Source organism: Poecilia reticulata, unplaced genomic scaffold (assembly GCF_000633615.1).
Source record: "Poecilia reticulata strain Guanapo unplaced genomic scaffold, Guppy_female_1.0+MT scaffold_644, whole genome shotgun sequence".
Classification (NCBI taxonomy): Eukaryota; Metazoa; Chordata; class Actinopteri; order Cyprinodontiformes; family Poeciliidae; genus Poecilia; species Poecilia reticulata.
Window position 1 is genome coordinate 1 of NW_007615393.1, and position 10,602 is coordinate 10,602.

Below are 10,602 nucleotides of genomic sequence, written 5' to 3' on the forward strand. Positions count from 1 at the left end.
AGGAGTGCAATGTTTTTACTTTGATTGGTGTTAAATATGTTATTAAAGAAAAATTAGAATCAGATGAAAGTCAGAATTACTAAATCAAAGCCAGAAAAAAAAAAAAAAAAAAAAAAAAAAAAAAAAAACTGGCCGGAAAAAAAGAACAAATATGGATGCATCCTTAATGTCAAAACCTCAATTTCCTGCAGCACAAAAATTTCTTAAAATCAAAACGTCATTTTTCAAACTCAGCATATGTCTGAGTAACTTACAGCAGGCATTTTTTAATGCTGGTCATTAGTTAAAACAGGCATTTATCTTAAATAATCAGACTTTAAAGCGACATTTTCTAAACTTGTCTTCTAAACAGACCACAGTCCTCACCAGCAGCTGGCACTAAACTTTCTGCCAGCTCTTTATTTGTACTTTATACACATTTACACATCCTGGACACTGTTTGTCTACCAACTAAGCATGTAATATTAAACACTGAAATATTATGAGTCACTCAGACAGAAGAGGGTCATCTTACAAATAAGGCAACCTTCAATTTTTCTGCATATATTTAGTAACAACTTTTCAAACAACCTCATGAGTGCTGGTAAAGGTTTTCTGATGATTAAATTGCTTGTATTCCTTCTAAAACCATACACAAGAACAAAAAAAAATGTTAGCACTAAATAAAAAGGATAAATATAACGCTCTCGGTTTGTTTATTTGGAAGAGTTCTGCTCAATTTAACATTCATACCTATACAGAAAATGTCAATTCTCCAAATAAACAGACCTGTAGAAAGAAGGGACAAAGGCCACAAGGCAAAATAGCAGGATGTTAAGAGGCCTAAAAGTCAAGCAACTAAGACTACCAAAAGACACTGGGGGAGTATTTCATGTTTCACCAGGTTAAGATAACTCAAAGGTTGGGCAATGAACAAACACAGGAAACAACGCACAGAAGAATCTAACCCACAATATAAACCACATCTCCCATTAGATGCAGGGTCGTGTTATTGTGTGAGATGCCTTCTTAATGCTAAATCCAAAGCAAACAGGACCAGGGAACAAGCTGTCCCTACTTGAGCCACAGTCCTCTAACGGTTCCCCAAACGCGCAGAAGACGGGAGGAAGGAACGGGACAGGACGAGGAGGAGAAGGAGGAGCAGGAGGAGAAGGAGGCAGGAAGTGAGGACAAACTCACCACACTGGCTACCTGGGCCGTTTTGGGTCGGTTTGAATGGTCCAGAGCAAAGATAGTATACTCAGAGAGAAAAGCGGGCTCTGCTATCATCCCGGCCAGCATCTGACCCCGTCAGTGCAGAAACGGGACGAAAGGTGGGGAAAGGAGAGGAACACAGAGAGCAATGAGAAAAACAACACCATGAAAGTGAAGTAGCACTGAGAGAGGACTGGGAGGGGGGATTGTAGCCGGTCGGTCCAAAGTAAGCTGGTCAAGAGAGGGAAGGATGGATGGAAGAGAGAAAGCAGAGTGAGATAGAGGGAGAGACACGGTATGAACTGGAAGAAAAAAAATATGAAACGCTGAAAAGTGAAAGATTTAATTAACATCAATGTCATGAACAACAGTTTGACATCTCTTTAAAATTTCATGAATGTTGGACAAATTTGTTTCCAGTAACCAAATAAAACAATCCAAAAGAGACAAAGATGTCAAAGTGTTACAGAAACGTGAGATGGGGGGAAAAAAAGGTGTTGAGATGCTTCCCGAAACTTTGTGCTACACTGACACTATGGTGCAAATAAAAAAAAAACCAAACACTATTTTCTATGAAATGATGAAAACTAATGCACAGAATATTGACCTAAAAGGCACTGTTATTGTCCAATCATGTGGCGTGTGTGTCATTAATAAGTTGATAATTTACTTAGACCAAGTCGCAGCATTTTTTTTTTTTTTTTTAAAGAACAAGCAACAAAGATATGTTTTTAGATGGTAAATATTCATATCTTATCTGGTCAGGAGGCACACAAAACATATGCTGCATCTTCTTGCAGTCATGGTCAGAACGCCTCTGCTTCCCAAAGCACTTCAGATTTATCTAAAAATACTTGCACAGACTAGCCCATATCTGCTGGAGCAAAACAAGCAGTCACCAGAAACAGAAAAACCCTGAAAGCAAGCTACATGCATTATTCATGAGCACTGTGAAATACAGGCTGCTGTCCTAAATTAAACCCTACGTTGGCTATGTTGTTCTACATTTATTCATAATAATAATAATAATAATATTATGCTGTTTTGTTCACCTTCTCTTGGCAAGGTAATGAGCAGAGCTTGGTGCATTACTGGGGTAGCAAAACGCAAAACCAATGACAGACTTTTAGGGACTCAAGAAAGAAAATCATTGTGTAAGCTGGTTCAAGCTGGCTGTTTCCACTCAAGCACAAACGATGTGCATTTATTGCAGACAAACGCATCTGTCTCACAGCAGCTCCATACTCACCTGTCTGTCACTGGGAGAGGGCGAGCCGTCATGATGGAAAGGCGGTGTCTGGCTGCTGCGCCGCTCTCCGCTGCCCATCTGTTAGGACAGATTGATCGGTTTTTAGGATCTTTAATTTTAAAAACAGGTTATTGATCAGAGATTTGATACATTATCAATATGCTACTGCTGCTGTGCACTGAGTGCACTCTTAATCATCATCGACCTCATGTGTGTTCACCTTCAAATCCTATAATCCAGACACTCTGGTTTCACAGACATGCAGTGGGCGTTACAAGTGGCAAAACACACTGAAAAAGAAATTGGTTGCACGAAGATCTATTTGTAGATCTTAGCTTTATAAGCCACAAAAAACAAGGTAATCCAGCAATGTGTCACACAACATGGGAAATGCAAGAACAGGGAATGAATGAGCATGCTAATGAGCCCCACCTGTATTAAAGACAATATTGCAAGTATGCAATCACATATCTCCATTTATCTGCGTCAGATTCAATGTGGATCAGAGTTTTTTCCAGATCAGACGGACACTAAAGGATCGTGAAGTGATAACATGTGGTTGTTATTCCAGAATGAGCTTCAGCTTCTGTCTTTGCTTTGTAACGCAACAGTGTCTACCACTTGCTATGGGGTCCTGGATTATCATTAAAACCCTGAGGTGCATCAGAGAAAAAACAGCCCTGCATCAGCGTCAGAATCCCCGTTGTTACTTACATTTAGCTAGCATATTGTCTACAAGATGGTGACACAGTCAGTCTGTGAGGTAGAGAAAGAAAGGCTGAGGCCTAGGGCTGTGTAATTTTATTGATTCTATGGCATTTATCGATATTTTTTTCCTCAAAGTATAGATTTTTCATCCGCAAGTATCGGTACATTCAATCCTACTTTGAGTTTTATTTCAACTCCACATGAATTAAATGACAGCTATTCACACGACATTTTTTACCCAGTTGCACATGTACGTTAAAAATGGCATGCAATGAAACAACAAGCATTACAATTAATGAAATAATGAAATGAAATAAATTACATTATCTAACAGAAGTGAATAAGACAAAAAATATTCCTTTTCTGCATAACCAAATACACAAAGCCACACAATTAACATTTAAACAAAGCAATTGTATAACAAACGTATAACGAAAACAACATTTATGACACCAGAATTACACCATCAGTTCAATTAATTCAATCCAAGTCTATGGAGCAGTCACAAAATGTCACCAAAATCTCTCTGTCCCTCTAAAATCTTTCAGAAAATATTAAAAATGTATTGAATTGTATCATTTGCAGAATATTGTGATTATATATATATGTCTTTCACTGTGGTTTACCACTGTGATTCAGCTTTAATAATACAAACAAGAAGTGTAACAAAAGTGCTCCGTTTTTATGTTTTAGAGTTTTTATTTTTTGTTATGAAAGATGTTGGAATCAATTCAGAAATCTTAAAATTAGGGGTCTATATTATCTACACAATACACGGAGTAGTGATGTTAGCAGGACTAAAGGCTAATATAAGATGGTGAAAAGCATTTGAAATGTCACTTAATTTTGGGCAATGAGCTTCTAAGAGCTACAAGGTACTTTTTTGAAACAGTAATATTTTGTGTGTTTATCCATGCATAGAATTAATAGGTAAACCACGGTGAAATGAGTTGAATTTCAGACCACTACAGATGAATCTTTAAATAAAATATCGTACGCAGGACAATGTGCCGGCCTACATAGTCAGACTGACAGCAGCAGGATTACTGAGGCTCAGCCGGAGCGACCAGCGGACTTCAGGCTGCAACCAAAACAAACACCTCAACAAAGTCACGCCCAACCTGTCAACGTGTTATGAAACTTAAAGCTGGTATGTTCACTTACAACAAGTTATGGTTCACTCTTTGTAAGATTTTCCTCTACCCGGGACAACAAGAATTACCAGTTCAAGTTTTGTTTTAACTAACCTCTTTAGCGGCTAATCTGAATGAATCTCTTAGCCGGGTGCTAACGTTAAGATTTTAAGTGTAGTAAAGTTGACTGCGTATTAACTAGTTATTTAACTAGAACATCATAGAGGACTTCCTTCAAATCAGAAACCACTCAAGGTAGTTTCTGAGCTGACATCCTTGCCGTAACATAAACAGATGTTATTAGCTAAGTTAGCTCAACTAACCTGGGCCTGCTGCTGTGGTGTCTGCGCATTCCTCTGCGGCGACTGCTCCTCGTTTATCTTCTGCTTAAGTTTTTTAAACATCTTGGCACGCCGAGAGCAACAGGACACGTCAACTATCTATCAGTGAACTGCTTGGTTTTATTTTTTTCAGTCCAACATCCAGTCCTGAGGGCCTGACTTCCCTGTTCGTTTGTGATTTCCTGCAGGTGACAAAGATCTCTGCGCATGTGCGGCCAACGTGGAGGATAACTGAGTGTCCATATTTAAAGGGCCAGTGCGCCTTAAATTCCCTTTGGATGTACAGCATCAGAAAGACCGATGAAAGGTCAGCGTTGTGGATAAATCTACAGCAAAGATATTTTTAAAAAGTGAGTTTATTAAACAATTTCCTAAGCTTTGAACATCTCACACTGCATTGCTCAGTAGTTCTTTCAATACTTTATTCAACCCTAACAGAAAATTGGTAATTTGTTAATAGTTACTTCCCATCCAAAAGTTTTAGAAAATCCAAAATATAAGCATAAGTGTAAAAACATTATAAAAATATACATAACTATATAGGCAATTTAAATATGACCTAACTAAAAAATCTAAGATATAAGATAAAATAAAAAATAAAATAAAAAATGTGTATCTATAAATGAGTCCAGAGTAAAATTGATGACACTTTTGAAAAAAATAAATAAATAAAAAATAAGAGGCCTGGATGAGCTATAGTGACCCAGATTAATATGTACTTGTCATGCACTCCAGAAAAATATAACTTATGAAAGAGTGGTGAAAAAAAATTATTTCTGTAAGAAAGCCATATAAAATTTTGCTTGCAGTTTGTCAAATGCCATTAGGGGACTCAGCAAAAGTTGGAAGATGGTGCTCTGATCAGATTACACCAGAAGTAAATATTTGGTCTGTGCACAAAATGCTGTGTGGTAGAAAAAGCAACACAGCACATAACACTGAACATTCAATAGTCACACATTTCTTTGGCAGGGACACTGATCAGAGTTTATGGGAAGCTGGATGGAGTTGAATACTCTTCAGTCCTAAAAGAAAACCCATCAGAGACCTCAAAAGACCTGAGTGGAGAATCACCTTACTGTTTTATATATTTACATATTTAGATTTACTTTTTTTAAAATATATTTCTATGTAAAATAGTAAGAATCAAATTTTTTTTAGTACACAATTTTGTACACAATTTTTCTATTTTTGTACACAATGTGTCGGCATAAGACAGAAGTTTATACAAACACTAAAAAGAAGATGCAGTGTGGATTACCGCAGTCTCATTTGTCCAGAAGAGGGCGCTGCTTAATCATACCACGCTGAGATTTTCCTTCAGGCCAGCTGAAAGCACATCTAACAAAATTTCCTTTATCTTGCATACACCATCTAAATTTATGGTTGCATTTGTTTTCTTTGTGATAGAACCTTAATTATTTTTTAATCACTCAAAATGAATATTGCAGGGAAAATCTACAGTGTTGCAACCTTTGTAGCTTACTGTGTGGTAATTAATGCCTCTTTTCCTCATTATTTGCATCAGTGCCAGTTTTTCCACTGCAAAGCTGTTGAATGAGGTCCAAATGATAGCGTCTTAAGAACCAAAGTATCTCTTCCCATGCTTCCTTTTTTCACATTTTTTGCTGAGCACAAAAAAGATTTAGTGCAATGGAAAGCAAATTTAAAAGGCTCATACTTTAATGTCAGTAATCCAAGAGTGTATTGTTATATTTTTAAGAAGAAAAAGACATAAAAATAAAGACTACTTAAAATGCTTGCAAATATGCAACATTGAATGAATAAATATTAAATTACCAAAATAACTACAGAAGTGATATTTTATGAAGTGACAACCACACTTATGATTAATAGCATCTGTAGGTTATAATCTGTCTTCACCTGCTCTTTTTGTTGCAGTGTATTGCACACACATCAAAATGCTTTTGTTAGCTATATGATCTGTGCTAAAGTCTCAGCACTCTGATGGGTCATATTAATCTCATATCGATGCACATCTAAAAATAGAGCATGCATCTTGCTCTCCTGAGTCATAGTGTCCTCGAGTAACGCAATGAAAACAGCAACAGACAGAGAAGTTGATGGAGAAGATCACATTGTAGGCATGAGTCACGGTTTAAATAGGTGGTATTTTCCCTCTTCTGGGATCTGGCCATGTGGAGATATCCGAGTCTCTGAGTCACACTTGTCTTCCAGCTTTGGAGGGAATATGAGTCTTGCAATCTTAAGCTGCAATTCCTTTAAAAATGAAAACAACGATGTGATTTACATTTCAGTGTTTTGAATGTAATGCTTTCCACTCAGTGGGGTGACTCAGCAGCCACCCATCGCAGAGCGGGGTTGATCTCTGACGGCCGGCTGGTACAGCGAGTGCAAACGATGGGTGGTTAAGGGCAACGTGATGCCACTCCCCTTTACTGTGCAGCAGCTAATGCTTCACACTCTGGCATTCAGCTCAGGGATACGAAGTCAAAGGAGAAGAATCGCTTATTGAAGTTCTCCTGGCATTTCTCTGGAACATCAAACAGCGAAAATGTTAGACTTATTTTTTTTATGTGTTCTGAGTGGTGTATAGTTGACTAAGAATTTGCTACAACTGCTCTTTTTTAATCAGCCAGAGCAGTAAGTAATTAGTAATTTGTAATTAACAAAAATTCACAGAACTTGATTCCTTTCTGCGTTTTGAAAAAATATTTAAACTTTTCTACGTACAGCCAAAAATTTTAATGTATTTTATTGTTTTTTCATGTGAAATCTCAAGATAAAGTAGAACATAAATATGAAAATGAGTTTGCTGTAAACTAACTTCTTAACTGTGTTCACCTGGGACATTTAGCAAGGTTGCATTTTTGGGTAGTGCCAAGAACTGAAGCATGTCAAAGTCAAAATTGCAAATGAAACAATTTGTCATGCATTGCTAGAAGTAGTTTCCCAGATTCATTTCATTTGAAACATGCTATGGTAGCGGCTACAGACAGCAGGATCTGAACAAGATAAAGGCTTTTACTGCAACAGTAGGTGTGTGGCCAAAATCCAGGACCAAAGTCCAACCTTACATTCCTGTTTCTGGACCCAAAACCCTGCATAGTCTCATTAAATCGCTTCATCCTTAATTGTATCTCTTTAGGGAACCACACTAATTAAACATTTATGTATACCATCCCCATTGTTGCTTGCTTTAGAAGCTCGTTCTCCGTCCTTTTACTAAGGCACAGATAATATTTCCTTTTTTCCCCCTGCTACTTTTTCCTTATTTTGACTTGAAATGAAAAGCTGCCAGTCATGAACTAAGGTTATGGAAACAAGTCTTTAAAAAAAAAACAGATGGATTTAGGGATAAAGGCTGGTAGACTGGTAGCTCCTGCTCAGCTTTTCCCATCTCCCATGGTGTAATCATCTGGTTGTTCTGTGCTTCTACATCCTGTCACTACAGGGCTGTGCCAGCTTTGAGAGCCCATTTCAGAAGTAGTTTCTGGCCATGTGTCTGTTATTGGCATATGGAGAAGAACGGCACAGTGAAGAGGGGAGCCATGCATTTTGATAACCAGCTGAAAGCAGCAGCCCATACAGTCTTTAAGAGCATCTGACTGATCTAGCTGCAGAGGTTGAATGGAGACCAGTATGGATAGAAATACGACTGAAAACAATGCAAGATGTTTAAATTAGCTGTCAATTAGCTTTATAAACCAAAGACTTCCCATATTTTTTCCTATGAACTGTCAAAATAGCCTTTCCAAAAAAAAAAAGAAAAACTGACCTTGCTCAGGGTTTTAAATAGCGTTTATGTAAAAAAAATAAAATAATATATATATACTGTATATACACATTTCTGATTGTATCACTGGGGATGGCTTTGCGATCTGTCCAAGGTCTCTCGCTCAGTGACCGCTGGAGATGGACACCAGCCTCCCTGCAACCCTGCAGGAATAAGCAGCTGGATGGATGATTAAATCAATTTCATTTCCATTTCTGGGGTTTTAAAGACATAAACCCATTAAATAAATACAAAAGGAGAATTAATGCATTTTATTAAGTAGAAACTTTCATATTTATGAAAAATAAAAAGGAATACACGCAAGGTTTTTCAGACAAAAAAAAAAAAAAAAAAGATTTCCAAAATCTGCTAGAGTGCTCTGAATGTATAAGTTTCCTCTTTACATAAGTTGGTCAGTTAAAGCCATGTGGCCTAAAATATTCATAATACAATTTTGGGGGGTTTGAACCATCTAAAAACTAGCATATCGACATGATTCCAAGAATATGTCCAGACTGTCCTGGTGTCATGGATGGATGGATGTTGTGTGAATCCCAAATACTGGCATTTTGTTGTTGTAGCTGCATTAATGTTCAGAAATGTGAGAATTGTAAACATTTTGAACTGGAGTGTCCCCTGCATCCTAACACACATGTATTTTTGACACATTGAATAAGATTTTGCACCATGTTTTAAAAGAATAAGCCAAGTACGAAATTATGCAGCTCTGCTGGTTTATTGGATGACATGAAACTGAGCTGCTTCCACAGAAATTGAAATTTTTTACAGGAACCACAACAGACCTTTCTTCAGTAAAAAGGGCAGAGTTGGAAGCCTTCCAACTCTTCCAACATTAATGTTATTGTAACATTAATTTAATGTTACAATAATTACCTTCATGCCAATTATAAGTATAAAAAGACAGCAAAACCAACATACACCTCAGTTTGAAATATTTTACAATCAGAGCTGTCACTATAAGCTTAATTTTCTTAATATTTTAAATTCTTCTAAGCAAACAAAATAAATAGAAAAAAAACTTCTCAGTTTAAAGCAAGTTGTCATAAGAACTAGAAGACAGCATGCCTAATATTTTGTTCTTCCAGGCAAAGAGAAGATTGCAGTTATGCTGCAGGACTGAGTCTTGTTTATAAAGTACACATGAGCTATAAGCCACTTACTGCGAGTCCGCATACATCGAATTAGTGAACACATATCAGTTTCTCACAGGAGTGTCCCATTTCTCAGTGGAATATTTTAACCCCTACCTGAAATAAGTGTCAAGTGAAAGGGAGAGAATGCGCAGGGGCGACAGGAATAAACGGCACGCCTCCATTAAACTGAGCAGATGAGTCGCAGCTGCGAAACAAATTGTACAATTCTCACAGCAAGCCCTTTCCAAGTGTAAAGAAAATGCAGACGTTTCTCTTTATATTCTGACTAGGGTCCTGGGACTGTGCTGCAGCCTCGTGGTGTCATATCCAATCCATCTACGGTTTGTAAAACAGCAGTGGCTAAAGAGCAGTTCCTGTTAATTAGGAACAGGTGTGTGTGAATCAGCTGATGGCAGAAGGGAGAAACACACAAAGAGCAAAAACAAGACTGTTTTCCTAACAACTAAAACCTGATGACAAATATATAGTTGTTTAATTTATTGTCATGGAAGTTGGTAGATCATTTCTTTATTTTCAGATCAACCTTGTAGAGAGCTCCAAAATGGTTGCCGCAGAAGTGGGCAGCCTGAGTAGCTGTTTATGAGTTTAATAATAGCTTTTCACAATTTTGGCAACTGTTCTGTACATCATGTGGCATAATGTCACTTTAATGAATCCTGGACTGTACTGTGCGACAAATTACCTTTAGCCAAGATCTTTCGAGATTACTTTTCTTTCAAGATTACTTTGTGTAAGAGTTAAATCTTCAACTCGCATTTATGAAATTTGAGCTTAATGGTGGAGCTTTATGTCATGATCACACCAGTGCCTCCCAGATCTCATCTCTGTAAGTCTGTGGCAGCAATTTGCATTGCGGCATGCAAGCCGGAGGTGTCTTGTGATGATGCATAAAAGCTGAGAGAATGCGACGGTTCAATCAATCAATCAATCAATCAATCAATCAATCAATCAATCAATCAATCAAATTTTATTTGTATTGCACATTTCAGCAGCAAGGCATTTCAAAGTGCTTTACATAATTAAAATAAAAACAGCATGTGACATT

General features: G+C 37.3%; 1 protein-coding gene across 1 annotated transcript; it reads right to left on the bottom strand.

The window, feature by feature from the left end:
• Nucleotides 1-115: 115 nt before the first annotated feature.
• Nucleotides 116-4,835, bottom strand: LOC103461130 (golgin subfamily A member 4-like). Its single transcript, XM_008403457.2, has 3 exons — nt 4,608-4,835; nt 2,444-2,521; nt 116-1,281 (listed from the first exon to the last, which is right to left on the bottom strand). Exons 1-3 carry the CDS (start codon nt 4,686-4,688, stop codon nt 1,054-1,056), a joined length of 387 nt encoding a protein of 128 aa, XP_008401679.1. The 5' UTR covers nt 4,689-4,835; the 3' UTR covers nt 116-1,053.
• Between the last annotated feature and the right edge of the window lie 5,767 nt (nt 4,836-10,602).